The following is a 16,407-nucleotide window of genomic DNA, read 5'->3' as shown; positions in this document are numbered from 1 at the left end:
ACATGCAGTTTGAGCCTCTAGATATCTCAAGTCACAATGGTTTTCTAACAGCGTGGTCACACTAACAATGGAAATCTTCTGAACTACAATGCTGTAAGTAGGATTAGTATCAAGCCTTTATGCTTGAAGAACTTATACTCAGTGAGTCCTTCTGTGTCTGAAAGTCCTTTGGTAACTTGGATACTGGTTTGGCCGTGCCTGTCCAGTGTGGTTAGTTTCTGGCTGTGGACAGTGGTTGATAACTGCAGTGATAAGATAGTTTTACCTTTGTCTGTCAGAGCTCCATCTGGAAGAGGCTGTGTGACAACATCCTTACTTTCAGTGGTCGTTTCCTCCTCTTTTACATACCAACCAAATATTTATGACTCAAGTGTCTACATCCCTGTGTGGTGTATTTCTGCCAGCTGGGAAAAATAATGAATTAATATTTGTATTTAGGAAAGAAAAGGTCTTATATAACAAATGGGCTAGTCTCATAATCTGATGTTATGAATGAAATCAGATAGGCTTTTCTTTTTATAAAAAATAGGCAGAACCCAGTATTGCCCCAGCAGTGAGTCTCCTAAATCCTCCTATATTTGCAAAACCCTTGGGACTTGACAACATGAGAATGGTGACTGAGCCACAGGTAATTTGAGGTCCCCAAGGTATGTTTCAGAAAAACTTTTTATTTATCTGAGAGTTTTCCAGTCGAATTCACCATGAGAAGGAGGTGTATAAGAACTTTAGACTCTTGAATTGTACATTTGAATCAGTTGTCTAGGAGAGATTGATGGAGAGTTGATGAAACACTTAATTGAAATCCTTTGTACATGTAAATATGTATCTACCGAATTAGATTAGTTCTTCAGAGAACTGGCACTGTTATTAGAGCAGAATGACAACTGTGGCAAAATAATGTCATGAATATTCATATTAATTTTTCAATGAATTCACTTTAACTCTGTTTTTTCCCTCTGAGTGTTTGTTTTCTACTCCTAACAAATGTTTATTCTCTAGTGGATCAGCGAATTTTAAATGATTTTCAGAACATATTCAGGAAAAACAAAGTTTTGAATTTGTGATATCAGTATTGGCAAAGGAAAGGTGATGATATTCACTCAAATACAGAACAGGGCAGTTCTTGACTGTGCTGCTTTACCTGAGCAGAGGATCTGGATGCATACACACTTTAAACAACTTTAATGTCAAATGTGCACAACAAGTAAAAGAATGAGTGATGGTAAAATTTACTAGTAAGTCATGACCTTCTTGCATATCATTTCTTCACAGAAAAAGTCAGCAAATTAGTTACTACGTTTGTATTTATTCTCCCAGTTTTATCATCGAAAATACTGTGTCTTTTCACAGGAAACAGAAGTTCCATTTGTTATTCCCAACTGTTAGCAACAGTGAGGTATTTATTTGCTGCAAAGGGTCAAATAGAATTGCTGCATTGAATGGACAGAGAAAATCTCTCTTGTGCTTATTTAACTTCCAGAGATTTTTTTTCCCCCAAAAAGTATGAAATTCCTGACCCAGTCAGGTAATACAGGTGTCCCTGAGGGATACTAGTTCCAAACTTTCTCAAAGATGAGGGAGATTTGGATCCAAGGATTTGGTTAGGCCTATAACAGATAAAACTACAGAGCTGGAAAAGAAACAGAATTGAAACTTCTCAGAGCTTTGATCACAGTTTTAGTTCAGGCTCATGTCTAGCAGGTAAATTCTCTCCTAATTAGAAATAGTATAATCAGCAATGGTTGTAGGTTGCTATTTATTTCCTTTTAATACTTTTTTTTCCCGTCACAAAAATCAAAGGAGTTTGAAGTATTGTTTTGCTGTTAAAGGCAAAAGACTGGATATCCTCCAAGTGTCAGTCTTCGTGGAGCAATTTATCAGCAGGCTGTCAGCTTTAGCATGGCAGCTGAAGATTACAAAAGAACACAAGGGAATCAGAGAGTAAAGCAGACTTAAAGCTTGTGCAAATTTCAGTTCCCATCCCTATCTAGTTTGTAAATGAACTAAAATATCACATCAATTTATGTTTCAGCTACACAAATACAACATGTTTTAACATGGAGAATGCTAAAAAAACACATTATAACAAAGTATTTGTAAACTTATATTTGCAAATTGTAAATATGATTATAAGATATAAAGAAACAATCTCAAGAAGAAAAGTAAGTCAGAGCAATTGGTAGAAGAATGGAACATCCTTCCATTCTCTTGAAGTCATGTCTAAATTTATTTCAGTTGCTGCACAAGAATATCTTGGTGCTTTAAACTACTCTTAATACAGAACTAAAGATTTTTGAAAATCTTTGCATTAATAATAAATAATTTAAAAAACATTGCTGTGATTTTTCTAAAATTATAAAGGAATTTGATCTTAATCTGAGAGAGTGCTTTGTGTGCTGCATTGTTTTCACTATATCAAGAAGTTTGTGGGATACCCCCTTCAGTCTGGGAGAACAGCAAGGCTGTTGGCTTCACAGGGACAAGTGTTCCCTTGGCTCCCTTGTGTATTGCCAGTAAGGAGCGGGAGATGGTCTGCTGTGACCACAAGGTGCAAAAAAACCAGTAGGTCAGTAGAAAGACAAAGACAGACCTGGACTGCAGAGAAACAGAGTGGCAAATGGTATCTGTTACCCAGACATCTTTTTCCCTCCAGTATGACTATTCTGCACCTACCGTCTCTGTGAATCAGGGTTCTTCCCTACAGTGGCATCTGTGACAGTCCAGATAAATTCTATCTCCTATGTGCTGCATTTTCAATTTTCTACAGGTAGGAAAGACAATGCTAATTGAATTTGCAGTTAGTATGCATTCTTTTATTTTGCTGCAGAAAAATGTGCAGCTCTGAAGGTAGAGGAGTGGAAACCCACTCCAGAAAGTTTGAGAGATTTCTCATTACCAGCCCTGAGGCATTTCAGGCATTTTATTTTTTAACTGCCAGATGAATCACAATGCAATATACAACTACTGGGAAAGTGAAGCAAGAAATGAAATGATCCATATCAAATATGGAAGGGCAGGTAACAAGGCAGAACTACTTATATAGGCTAAGTGTCTGCATGTGTAAATTTGAAAAGAACTGAAATTAGAGAAAGCAACAACAAAACAAAGAACAGGTTATGATCAACCGTCCAGAATATCTTTAATTACAATTAGATGTTTTAATCTAGCTAAAAGTTAAACAGTACTATTCCTAGATCAAAAGTTCAGAATTAATAAAAAAGAATTAAAATTCATCTCTTGTTAATGTCTTGGGGGATCTATGAGATCTAGAAGGAAAAAAAAAGTGGGCTGTGTCCTCTGTATAAAAAACAGTAATTCCTACTGTATCATATTCTTGATGCACAAGAAACAAATTTGGAAGTCATAAAAGAATTAAAGGCTTAAATTCTTACATCTCTTTTAGTCTCTGTAACTGTTATACTTTGGAGATTTTGGCAAAACAAAATAGTCTGAAAATTACTCAGAAGCAAATTTATTTGCTGTGTATTTGGAACAATGCTAGAATTCTTAAAGAAAAAGATTCTGCATTACTAAAGCAAGAATTAATTGCAATTGTGGACTGATTTAAAGATTCACTATTTTTGTTATTCCTAAAGAAATTTAGTAAAAATTTTCAAACATTGCTGAAATAACTTAAGAAGTTGTCACTTATTCGTAAAAAGATTTTCAAAAGGTGATATGTGTGTATCTTATCTGAAAAGTTTCTGTTCCTTGGACTGTGTTCCATCTTGGCAAACAAATTTTGAAATGTTGGCAGGTATTAAGAACGTAGTCACACTTTTTTTTGTCTTTTTTTTTTTTTTTTCTGGTAAACTCTATTTAGATATTCTCCATACACCCACTCTTCTGTTCCTGTGTGGCATTTTACTACATCTTGATGTGTGAATTGAAGCACTGAAATGTGTTTTAAAAAAATCCTCCAGCTGGGAAAAGGAGATAATATGGGAGACTCCAAACAGGTTGAGTGCTTCAGATATGTTTCAGATTTAGAGCAAAATGATTGCATCAGTAGTTAAAAAATGAATATGTGGTGACAGACAGCTGCAGTGGTCCTCAAAAGCAAACAGTTTCTATGAGGGTTTGGCAAACTGCTCTACTACATCAATGTAATTAAGGCAAAGTGTGGAGGTTTGGCTGTGGAATTTTATTCCCCTCTATTTAGAAACATGGTAAAACAAAATTCTAACTTGATGCTTTCTATTTACCTGTTCTTATTTCATTTACAGGAATTCCCAGATTCTCTGAAAGAACAGATCCATCTGAAAGAATGGCATGTGAACAATACATTAATACAAACCATTCCAGCCTATATTGCACTATTTCAAGATCTGAGAGTGCTGGAGTTGTCAAAAAATCAAATCAACCATCTCCCAGTGGAAATTGGTAAGTTGGTTCAAGATATTCAGCTATTTATACTTATGCCATTTAACTGTATAGCAGAGAAATGAGCAGACATGGATATTCTCATTCATTTACTCATAATAGTCTTCTCACTTGTTTCTAGTGAATAGTCCCTCTGAATTTTCGCTGGTCTCTGGCTGTAATTATACTTGCTGAATTGTATGCAATACTGTGTATGTAGTATGGCTCAAACATGGGAAAAAACTGACACGTTTGTTATCTGACTATGAGGCAGTTATGGCTTGTATTTAAGTAGATGGAGAGTTCTTCCTGAGAAGAGGTGCTCTTTTATGTTCCTTACAGGTTAAGAAAAATACAAGTGTTACAGAATTGTAAATCTCAAACAAGATGAATTGAAACATAATAAGATTGTGCTAAAAAGGAATAAAAAGTATAATGTTGCATAAAATCCATATTTTGAATTTTATAATGAGTTCAATAATGATCCAAATTTAATAAAGTGATATGTCTAACATGACCAGGGTTTTTAGAGAAACAAATTCTTAACTGTTACATACTTTGGCCTTTGCTATTTTAAGCTACATAATAACAGGAATTTTAGTGTTTGGTTCTCCTGTGTTTTCTGATCTTACAACATAAAAAGCTTTGAAAGACTGTAAAGGTTTGAGAGGGATTTACTGGTCTTCCAAGGAAGAGTGTTTCTGTAACTGGTGGTATCTTTGAGAGCTGAAGAAACTGGGTCCACTATGAGGCACCCATAATCGAGTCCATGCACCCAGGTGTACTTGTGCCTCAGCCTTTGTTTTTAAATGCAGTAGTCCTAAGATTTCCCCATGACTGATATTTCTTAAGTACACTAACAGCTAACAAATTTCGAAGAAAAGATGAAGACTAAAACCTTTACCTCCATAGTTATCATAGGTTTCACTAAGAAAAATGGGAAGAGAGAGAGCACCCTGAAACACAAAAATCAGGGCTAGGCTTTCCTACTCTCTACTAGTCTTTTTCTACTCTATTAGTAGAGTCATACTAATGCTTTTGATTTATTTGCTAACGTTGTATTTTACAAAGAAAATTTCCCACTGACATCGAGATATATTTTATAGTTTCAACCTGGCAGCTAAATACACTAACAAGTCATAAACAAGGCACAGGCAGCAGATAATGGACATAAAATAAACACTAACTGTTTTGTCAGCACTTTGACCATGGAACCCAGATGGGTCACTGAGTTTAATGGACAAACAGCTTCTACCAGGTGGTGTGGAATAAAGGGGAAAGGACACAGTTCCCTCTCAGAGGCTACCCTAAACTGTTAGATGTAAGGTTTTAAGGGGTTGCTGCTTAACAATAGAGGCAGGTAAAGGCTAAAAAGTTCTTTCTTTCTTCTGGCAATATTGTGCATCATTAATTAAAATGATCCTCAAGAAAAAGTGTTTATGAATGCTAATAAAGCCTGTTCCAGAATAAAGGCACAAAACCTGATCGTTATAACATAACCAGTTCTCTGTAGAGGATAATGTAAAGGCCATATCAGACCTTTCTTGGGAAACAATGAAAGTTTCGAATGCTTCTAGTAGCAATCACTGTTCTTTCAATTACGTTGAAATGAAGTTGTTTCTGCTCATCAGTAGCTTTCATGTTATTCCCATTTATTCACTTTCCTTCCAATATATTTATCCCTCTAGCTTATACCTAAGGTGTTGCTTTCTTCCTTTCACGGTTTTTGTTGCTGTTTTTTTATGTAGATGTTTGACTGGAAGGACCAGTGAATATTAGAAAACTGTTTGCTGTTGGTCCTGCTGCAGACACAATATTGTAGCACTCACCATCCTCCTCTTAACAGTGAACTCCTGTTCAGAAAATTTTTTTTCATGATTAATTAAATGAGAGCGAGCATGACTGTACTAAACACTCATCTGGAGAAATGTGGATTTGTACCTTTCCTTTTGAGACACTGCATAACCAAATTAACAAGTTTGGTTAGGTATAGATGCTATTTATACAATAATTCTATGTCACAACAGTAATTCTAGCCTATCCAAGCAAAGAAACAGATTCACCGATGTAGTTTAAAAAGAAATAATACAAAAAAAGCCACTCCAGGACTGTGCAACTGAACTGTTTAGCACTTTTTTTCCAAAACTGCCTAATGATTTTCAGTCTTAATGAATGTCCTGTGTTGATAGACCACCTATTAGTAATGCAATGGAGCTGCCATTGTGGTTATGGCATAAATTACAGAGAAGTTTTTATCTCAATTTGTATAATGTTCTCTTTGTTCACATGTAAGGTGGTATGCTTGCAAATGGCTATGCTTTTATTTCATGTACTGTATGTGTATACAGACATAGACACTAATATGTATTGGAAATGTTTATTATTTTAATAAGACATTACTATGAAAGGTCTTGGATATTTTGAAGTTTTTAGATGCTGCTTCAAAATGAAACCTCTCAAACTTTAGTCATAAATTATCACAGGGAAAATAATTGATGTGGGTTTTGTTTGGGAGCTCTATCTAAGCAAGCAGTGAGGACCAGGTACTAAATAAGAAGGTAAGGTCTCTGGAAAGGTTAAGTGCTAAGATGTTCATCATTTTGTGTTCTGTTTACAAAACAGCAGCAAGTAGGTAAATATCACAGCTAAAACATACTTGAAAGTAATGACAGATGGTTGAAGTTGGCAGTGATACACATGCTGTTCAGTCTTCAATCTTCAGAAAGAATTGAAGCCAAGTTTAGACCAACAAATTATCCAGCAGAAGCTAAACTGATGGATCATGTTAGGACTATTTTTGATTCTCACAAGAAGGCTTTAAAGGTGTGAGAGAGCCGGAGATGATAAGAATATTTCAGTGAAAAAAAATATTGCTGCAGAAACAGTCTCTGGGCTAAAATATCTGCAGGAAGTTCATATTCCTGTTTTAACTGATTCAGAAGGGAATACTCTACTCTGAATCAGAGAGAAGACAGACTTGAATCCATTCTCAGATATTTCAAATCGCACTCTTAGCTATAATCACCTATGCACTTGAACAGATCAAATTTGGATCAGAAGACAGACGCGAATACTTTTGGTTTGATTATTCTTGTGAATAGCAAATATTTTCATGGGAAGCAAGTAAACAAAAATGCAGAAAACTGCAAAATGGATTTGTCTGTTTCAAAGCTGTCAGGTCTGGTATTCCCAGGAATAACAGAAAAAATCATGAGCAGGGGTGTAGCCAGGGGATTTTCTTTGGCAATGTCTTCTGGGTGAGTTTGCAGTTCTGGCTCTGACTGCACGGCTGCAGTGCAGTCGCTGTATATCAATTAGCGCTAGCACATTAGTAGTTGTTATAATTGAAAATATCCAACAGAATATATTCCCATATTCACATAGGTAGTAGTGAACTGCATTTTCGTGTGATCCCAAAGCTTTTGTGCTGGGATGGGACAGTGAGGTTATATCAGGACTTTTTGTCCCACAAATTATTCATGAAACATCTCAAGGAGCTGTTAATAAAATCTTTATACTTCATTATGTTCTCTCACATTTCTGATATGCCAAATATTTAAGAGGAAAAATAACTATGCTTTTGAGACCTATTTTATTAAAAAATCATAGCATTTTTTTTTGGTCTCCCTACCTCACAATATAAAATTTCATTGTGCAGAGCATTAATCCAGTTTCCTAGAATTCAGAAGGGAAAACTATCAGTAATACAGTTTTAAATGACTTCTAGATACCTAAAATAGTTTTTTCTATTAATAGGATTCCCAGTGTGCTGATGTGTGAGTTTCCAAGAAGAAAATATGTATTCTCAGTTTAAAGGCAGTCTAGTTTTGGGGAGTTGCAGACTCATCTCTTACCCTTGCCATTTATTCAGTATTGAATCTTATCTGTCCAACAGCTCAGTCTTGTATACAACTGAGGAAAATTTTGTTTATATTCCCTGTTTGAAGGGGAAGTATTAAATATCTCTCTTGCAAGTTGACTATTTTTAGGAGGATGACAGTTGCTTTAAGGCTAGCTCCTCAAATGATGGTTTGCTTGTACTGGAACAGCTAGTAAGCTCCTCAAAATTTAACCCTTGGTTAGTGCATCACAAAAGTACAAAATTGTACTTTTTATTGGACCAGCTAGAGAGGGAATAATCTTTTTTATTCATCTGTTTAAGCTATCAGAAAAGGGAATATTGTATTAAAATATAATAAAAACATACTGCTTTAACAAATTTCAACATCACTGGATCTTGCAAAGGCCATTACTTTATTAACATGAATTTCTTGAAAGGATTTTAAATAGTGCCATTGGGCGCCGAGCTCAGGCTGTAACCACTGCCATGGAAACTACTCATTACATACGTTATTTTTGCCAAAGGATTCCTATCTATTGACTTTGTAATTTTGTTTTATGTAACTACATGATACATAACAATGTTAGAACATTTTCCTTTTACACAGAGCAGATTGGTATTAGCAAACTCCGTGGTTTATTTCTCAGTCTTCATTTGGGTCACAGTGGGAATGTTGGAGGCTGTGTACACCATTCTGGTTATGATGGAAAAGTTTTATCCAAGAAGAATCTTCTTCAGTTTCCAAGGTGATAAAAATTTATTGTTCTACCCTTCCCAAACATTTTACTCCTTGTTTATTTCTGAAGCTCAGGAAGTATTTTCCAGCTCAGAGACTAAGCTTATACTCTACTTTGCCCTAGGGAAATACACCCCTTTTTTTGGAGATCCCCAGGGACATCAGAGTCCATGTTTCAGCTTATCTGATCATGTGAAAAAAGGAAGTCACATACTTTTCTATAGAATTTCTGATCTACTAAAGTGTCTTCAGTTCATCTCATTGCATTTTTTTCATTAACTTCCTTTCCAGCCCTTTCAGTAGACCCTCACCCTGCATTTTTTTCCCAAAAGGTATCTCTTTCTACTATTCAGCCCACAAGAACTTCTTCATGTTTTTCTACATCTGCTTTGCTACAAGAAAATCTTCTTTTTTTCCCCTTACTTTGTGCTAATACCCTTCCAACCACAGACTGAGATCCCAAGCTTTATCCTTTTTATTTTTTGTCTGTAGTAGTCACTTGCAATTTCTCTCAGCATATTTTTTTTTTTAATTGAACACGTGAAGGTTGGTTAACGAATGAAGTTTTACTAGCCGAGGGTCAATCGGTTACTGTGCTACAGCTTTTATAATAAGCCTTAGTGGCTAAAAAAATTTTTGCAACTTTGTTATGCAAAAGGAGTTCAGGAAGTCTTAATCCCTCCTTTGCTTGGATTCTTTGAGCAGAAGTAAAAAAAAAAAAACAAAAACCTCTTTTAACTGTTACCTGCAAGCTTGAACATCAATATCTCCTTTCAGATAAATGAAAGCAAGTGGCACTGATTCAACAGAGAAAACTGGAAATAGGGCACTATTTGTCTTGGCGCATAGGAAGCTGCTATCAGATGAAGGCAAAAATTTGCTTTGTGTTTTACTCCAGTTTATACAAGTGGATCTGCATTTGCATTAAATGGGATCCTTAGATAATAAAGGCTCTCTGTAACCTCGTCTGTATTTTGTCTCTGACACTTTGTTAGGAGCACTAATGAAGGCTTGTTTAAACGGTGAAGCTGCATTACCGTTATTACTATGCTGCATTGCCCATCAGAAATTATAGAGTTTAATTACTGGTTTAATTTTTTTAAATAATGAATTAAAAATTTAAACCAGGAATAAATGCTACCTTAGGCAACAACAATGGCATTGCAGCTCCTGCTTAAAAATAAAATATTCTTAATTGTGAAACTGCCAGGGAAGTAATGGATTTCATTACTGCTTTTACTGCCTCTCCTTGGAAAACACAGAGATGTTAGATGTTTAACTCCCTAATTTTCATTTTTTATAGAACTGAAAATTCAGTGTCATTAAGTACAGTTAACAACAGTGTTGTAGCAGAAACGATTTTATTATTACTACTTTTAATTGAGAAGTTGTGCTTGAGTATTCTTTGAATCTGTAAGTGGCAGGTGTGGCAGTCAAATCCTGCTCTATGTTTGTGCAGCTGTGAAGGGGGTGTCACCTCCTCTGTCCCCTCCTAAGGCTGCCTCAATGGCTGTATTGCATGCTCATTAAACCTAGTGGTGACTAGGCACCATACCTGAGAGAGTGGAGAACTTCTGCACTAAAGGTAAAAATAAGCTCCTAAATACAGATTACAGCATAGTGAAAATCATTCACACTGCCTTACCACCCTACTCACCACCCCAGTCCCCCAGCTGTTATTGCAATAAACTCAAATGCGGTTGAGAATGACTGGAATCTTACTGACAATGCCTATGGTGTTTGAAGGTTATTTAGGGATTTATTGCTCCCCGGTTTTGCACTCCTTCAGCAAAGATACTTGGATTTGAGAATCTTGAATTGCCATGAGTGTTGTCTTGTAGTCATATATTTGTGCTATTTCTTTGACAAAAATAACCTAGCAGCCTTATTTAACAGGTCTAGGGGAAAAGGAGAGTGACAGTCTTGCTCCTTTCATCTGAGAAAGGAAAAGATCTCAGTCTATAACTCGGATTACCATTCAGGCAACTCATATAACCTAATTCTATCCCTGCCTAGATTGTTGCTTGTGTGAATTTTAAACAGTTTTTTAGAGGAAGGAGTAATCAGAGACATGGCAGTGAATGGAAACTTGGTTGAAATTAAAAATTTATAAAGGCGAAGCAAGTTGTACCCAGCTCATTTGGTTTCTGTCTGTCTTTTGAGAAGATGATTGAGCTTCAAGTAGTAGATCTTGTCTATCTGGCATCCCATAAAGTATTTGATACAGTGAACAATGGAAAATGAATGTTTGCATCTAAGAAAATGGACTTTGATACAGCAACTGTAAAAATGAGCAAAGGACTTGCTAAAGCAGAGGCAACAAGGCACTTATTTGGAAAGAGAAGCTATCGGTCAGGAGGAAGATCACTTGTGGAGTTTCTCAAGGATCAGTTGAGTTTATTTCTTAATTTTGTTTAGGAACTGTGCTACTGAAATTTTCTGCTGACATAGTTTGGTTGTTATTGCCACTGCACAAACAGGAGGAAACATGAAAACCTGGATGAGAAGAAGGGCTTCCAAAAAAGTAGAGAGATTAAATTTATGATTACAGAGTTCAAGGTCACGTACTCAGGAGCTACTAATTTGTGCAGCAAGTCATGGGCTCATTAAATGCAAATAATTGAAGAAATGAAATTCCAAATCTAACAGTCACAGAAGGACAATCCAGTACGATAATACATAAAGTTGTGATCACCCAGAGTCAAGAAACCATGTGACCATGAAATGGTGGATTTCAAGATCCTTAGGGTAGCAAGCAGGGCGCACAGCAAGCTCACTACCCTGGACTCTAGGAGAGCAGACTTTGGCTTCTTCAGGGACCTTCTTAGTAGAGTACCATGGGATAAAGCACAGGAGGGAAGAGGGGCCCAAGAAAGCTGGTTAATATTCAAGGATCACCTCCTCCAAGCTCAGGAGCGATGCACACCAACAAAGAGAAAGGCAGGCAAAAACACCAGGACGCCTGCATGGATGAACAAGGAGCTCCTGGATAAACTCAGACACAAAAAGGAAGCCTACAGAGGGTGGAAGCAAGGACAGGTAGCCTGGGAGGAATACAGGGAAATTGTCTGAGCAGCCAGGGATCAGGTAAGGAAAGCTAAAGCCCTGACAGAATTAAATCTGGCCAGGGACATCACGGGCAACATGAAAAGCTTCTATAGGTATGTCAGTGATAAAAGGAAGACTAGGGAAAATGTGGGCCCTCTCTGGAACGAAACCAGGTTACCTGGGATATGGAGAAGGCTGAGGTACTCAACGACTTTTTTGCTTCAGTCTTCACTGGCAAGTGCTCAAGCGACACTGCCCAAGTAGCAGATAGCAAAGGCAGGGACTGGGAGAATGAAGAACTGTCCACTGTAGCAGAAGATCAGGTTCGAGACCATCTAAGGAACCTGAAGGTGCACAAGTCCATGGGACCTAATGAGGTGCATCTGTGGGTCCTGAGGGAACTGGTGTATGAAGTTGATAAGCCTCTATCCATTATTTTTGAGAAGTTGTGGCAGTATATTGAAGTCCCCACTGACTGGAAAAGGGGAAACATAACCCCTATTTTCAAAAAGGGAAAAAAAGAAGACCTGGGGAACTACAGGCCAGTCAGCCTCACCTCTGTGCCCAGTAAGATCATGGAGCAGATCCTCCTGGAAATTTGCTAAGGCATATGGAAAACAGGAGGTGATTTGTGATAGCCAGCACGGCTTCACTAAGGGCAAATCATGCCTGACACTTGGTGGCCCTCTATGACACGGTCACAATATTGGTGGATAAGGGAAGAGCAGCTGACATAATCTACCTGGACTTGTGCAAAGCATTTGACGCTGTCCCGCATGACATTCTTGTCTCTAAATTGGACAGACATGGATGTGATGGATGGACCATTCAGTGGATAAGGAATTGGCTGGATGGTCTTACTCAAAGGGTTGCGGTCAACGTCTTGATGTCCAAGTGGAGACCAGTGACGAATCGTGTTCCTCGGGGGTTGGTATTGGGACTGGTGCTGTTCAACATCTTTGTTGGCGACATGAACAGTGGGATTGAATGTGCCCTCAAAAAGTTTGCTGACGACACCAAGCTGTGTGGTATGGTTGACACGCTGGAGGGAAGGGATGCCATCCAGAGGGACCTTGACAGGCTTGAGAGCTGGGCCTGTGAGAACAGCCTGAAGTTCAACAAGACCAAGTCAAAGTCCTGCATGTGGGTCAGGGCAATCCCAAGCACAAATACAGGCTGCGAAGAGAATGGATTGAGAACAGCTGTGAGGAGAAATACTTGGGGGTGATGGTTGATGAGAAGCTCAACGTGAGCTGACAATGTGTGCTTGCAGCCCAGAAAGCCAACCGTATCCTGGGCTGCATCAAAAGCAGCATGGCCAGCAGGTCAACGGAGGTGATTCTGCCCCTCTACTCCGCTCTTGTGAGACCCTACCTGGAGTACTGCGTTCAGCTCTGGGGTCCCCAACAAAAGAAGGACATGGAGCTGTTGGAGCGAGTCCAGAGGAGGGCCACGAAGAAAATCAGAGGGCTGGAGCACCTCTCCTATGAAGAAAGGCTGAGAGAGTTGGGGTGTTCAGCCTGGAGAAGAGAAGGCACCAGGGAGACCTTATAGCAGCCTTCCAATACCTGAAGGAGGCCTGCAAGGAAGCTGGAGAGGGACTTTTTACAAGGGCATGTAGTGACAGGACGAAGGGGAATGGTTTTAAACTGAAAGAGGGTAGATTTAGATTACATATTAGGAAGAAATTCTTTACTGTGAGGGTGATGAGACACTGAAACAGGTTTCCCAGAGAAGTTGTGAATGCCCCCTCCCTGGAAGTGTTCAAGGCCAGGTTGGATGGGGCTTAGAGCAACCTGGTCTACTGGAAGGTGTTCCTGTACATGGCAGCGGGGTTGGAACTTGATCTTTCAGGTCCCTTCCAACCCAAACCATTGTATGATTCTATGATTCTGTGAGAAGTTATTTCATGTGGGAATAGATGCAAAAGAAGTCTATTAGGACCATTCGAGGAAGGGAATTTTTATTTGTGAGAGGAGATTAGAATAATTGGCCTATTCAGGCTAGTGAAATAAATTCTGTTATGTCTGCTGCCTATGAAAACGTCAGAGAAGTAAACACCAGGGAAGGAAAAAAGCTATTTAAAGATAAAATTGGCAGAATAATTAATGGTTATAAAACTTCTATAAATAAATTCAGACTGGTAATCTGAAGACCATTCCAAATCAGGAAAAGGAGGAAATTCTGTATTTTTTTTTTTCCATAAGAGCAGTGGATGTCAAAAACTACTTTTACAATGGAATGTAGCAAATCAAAAAAAAGTGATTATGTGAAGTGGTGGTGTAAGGGTTTTATCCAGGAGGTCCTGATGAGTCCTATGTATGACTTATGGTCCTAGAGGAGGGGTTAATGCTTGACTGTTCCTCAGGTGTCAGGTTGCATAACTTAATCCACTTAATCCAGAGGTGAAAATATAGCCATTACACAGAATTGCAAGAGATTGCTCCCTGCAGGCAGATCCTGGCGAACTCTATCCCACTCATCTATGTTTTCCCAAGTTTGTTATTAGAATTAAATTCAGTTGTAAGACTCATGGCTTTTTCCAGTAATATTCATAATCTTAGCTATAGCAATTACTGGCAATTGACTGTAGATTCTGTGGTGCACTTCTGTCAGATTAGAGAGAGATTATATATGACAAGAAAAAATGTCATGCATCTTCTACTTACTTGCTTTCTCATACCTGCATCTGGGACAAATCATATTGTGAACATTGACATACATGTTAGAAACTCTGAAAGGAGAAAAAAGGTTGAAAAGCCATGGTATCAGAAGGCAGGAAAGTCAGGGGGAAGCTGTGTTCATCTCCATAACTCTGCAGAAAAAGGCTATTAAACTTTTGTCATATTTTTATTGTAAGCAATTCTGCTCCTTTTCTCCTAGGTATGCACCAGAGGTGCATCATTTGAGCAAACTTAGACAAGAAGGTGACTAGGTTGTTGGTGACAGTAGATGCCTTGTCTACATTAGTTCTCCAGCTACTAGTGGAACTGAGAGGTAGAAACTTCAGAAGCTGAAATGTTAGCAAATGCATTTGTTGTAGGTTAACACCTGTAGGCAGCTAAGCCTCGGATAGCTTGCTCAGCTCCCCACAGCTGCTTGTTCAGTTTTCCACAGCAGGATGGGAGAAGATTTGGAAGGGCAAAAGTGAGAAAATTCATGTGTCAGGATGAAGACAGTTTAATAAGTGAAGAAAAACAAACAAGCAAACAAACAAGTGATGCAAAAGCAATCGCTCACCACCAGCTGACCAATGCCCACTCAGTCCCTGAGCAATAGCCAGCTTGGAAAATTCCGCCTGGCCCCAGTTTTTGCTGTTGAACATTATGCTATATGCTATAGTATATTTCTTTGCTCAGTTTGGGTCCAGTGTCTTGGCCCTGTCCTGTCCCCTCCATTCTCTTATACGTAGCTGACTCACTGGGGTAGCAGAGTGAGAAACACAGAGGGCCTTCATGCTGTGTAAGCACTATTCATCAATAGTGAAAACGTTGATGTGTTATCACCACTGTTTGGTCACAAATACAAAACATAGCACCATATGGGCGGCTATGAAGAAAATTAACTCCATTCCAGACAGACCCAGTACAATATCCCATTGTCAAAAGAAAAGACAAGACATTCCAGTGCTAATGAGTAAGTAGTTCCTTTTTCATTCCAATGGGATTTGCTTTTCTTCACTGAGGGATTAATTGGATGAGGAATGAATTTGCGATTTTCTGATTCTCTATTTTATTTTAAGGCATTTCTGCTTCAGTGATTATTTTGTTGCAGTGAGGTGGTAAGTTGATGTTTATGTCACTTAGCATGTGATGTAATACCTTCACTTGTCTACATCATGATGCTAAACCCGGTGAGGCTTTATCATGGGTAGGCTAAACTTTTATTACTTTTATGTGCTTAAAATCTGTAAATAATGTGGCTTACATATTTACACCATTAAGTTACTTCTATTACTCTCTTGCACCAGCTCCAATGACCCTTGTGAGACAGTAATGTACTGCCAAAACACCTATTGTAGTCTTACAGAAAATTTTTCTTCTGCTATTTATTCTGCACAGCGAATAGGAAAGACAAGGTTACCTTCCTAAAAGGACAGCTAAATTTTGAAATACCACCTCAGTTCCTATTTCTGGCAGAGCTAAAACTGGGAGAAAGCTGAGTGGAAGCTTCTATGTTTTTCTCTGTTACAACCTGTATTGATTAATCTAATGGAGTTCTTACCATATACAGCTTGTCTGCCACCTGTGAGAAAGATTTGGGTGGTCCAGCAGTCATTTGAAGACAGTGTTGTGTCCATGGGAGATTCTGGGGTTTATGTAAAATGCCGTGTGATTTGGCAGCTGCTCATGTTGATTATCAAATTGTATGCCTCTACCTCTGACAACAGCAATTTCTCAGGGAAAATATGTGGGGCTTT

General features: G+C 38.2%; 1 protein-coding gene across 2 annotated transcripts in view; it reads left to right on the top strand.

Moving 5' to 3' along the window:
- LRRC2 (leucine rich repeat containing 2) overlaps positions 1-16,407 on the top strand; it is a 78,678-nt gene that overhangs the window by 28,439 nt on the left and 33,832 nt on the right. For both annotated transcript variants that reach the window (XM_068423005.1, XM_068423004.1), the window contains one exon: positions 4,227-4,383. In XM_068423005.1, the coding sequence (XP_068279106.1) occupies positions 4,227-4,383 (157 nt within the window). The remainder of the gene's footprint in view (positions 1-4,226; positions 4,384-16,407) is intronic.

Source organism: Nyctibius grandis, chromosome Z, assembly GCF_013368605.1.
Source record: "Nyctibius grandis isolate bNycGra1 chromosome Z, bNycGra1.pri, whole genome shotgun sequence".
NCBI classification, from domain to species: domain Eukaryota; kingdom Metazoa; phylum Chordata; class Aves; order Nyctibiiformes; family Nyctibiidae; genus Nyctibius; species Nyctibius grandis.
This window is presented reverse-complemented; position numbering and strand designations above follow the sequence as displayed.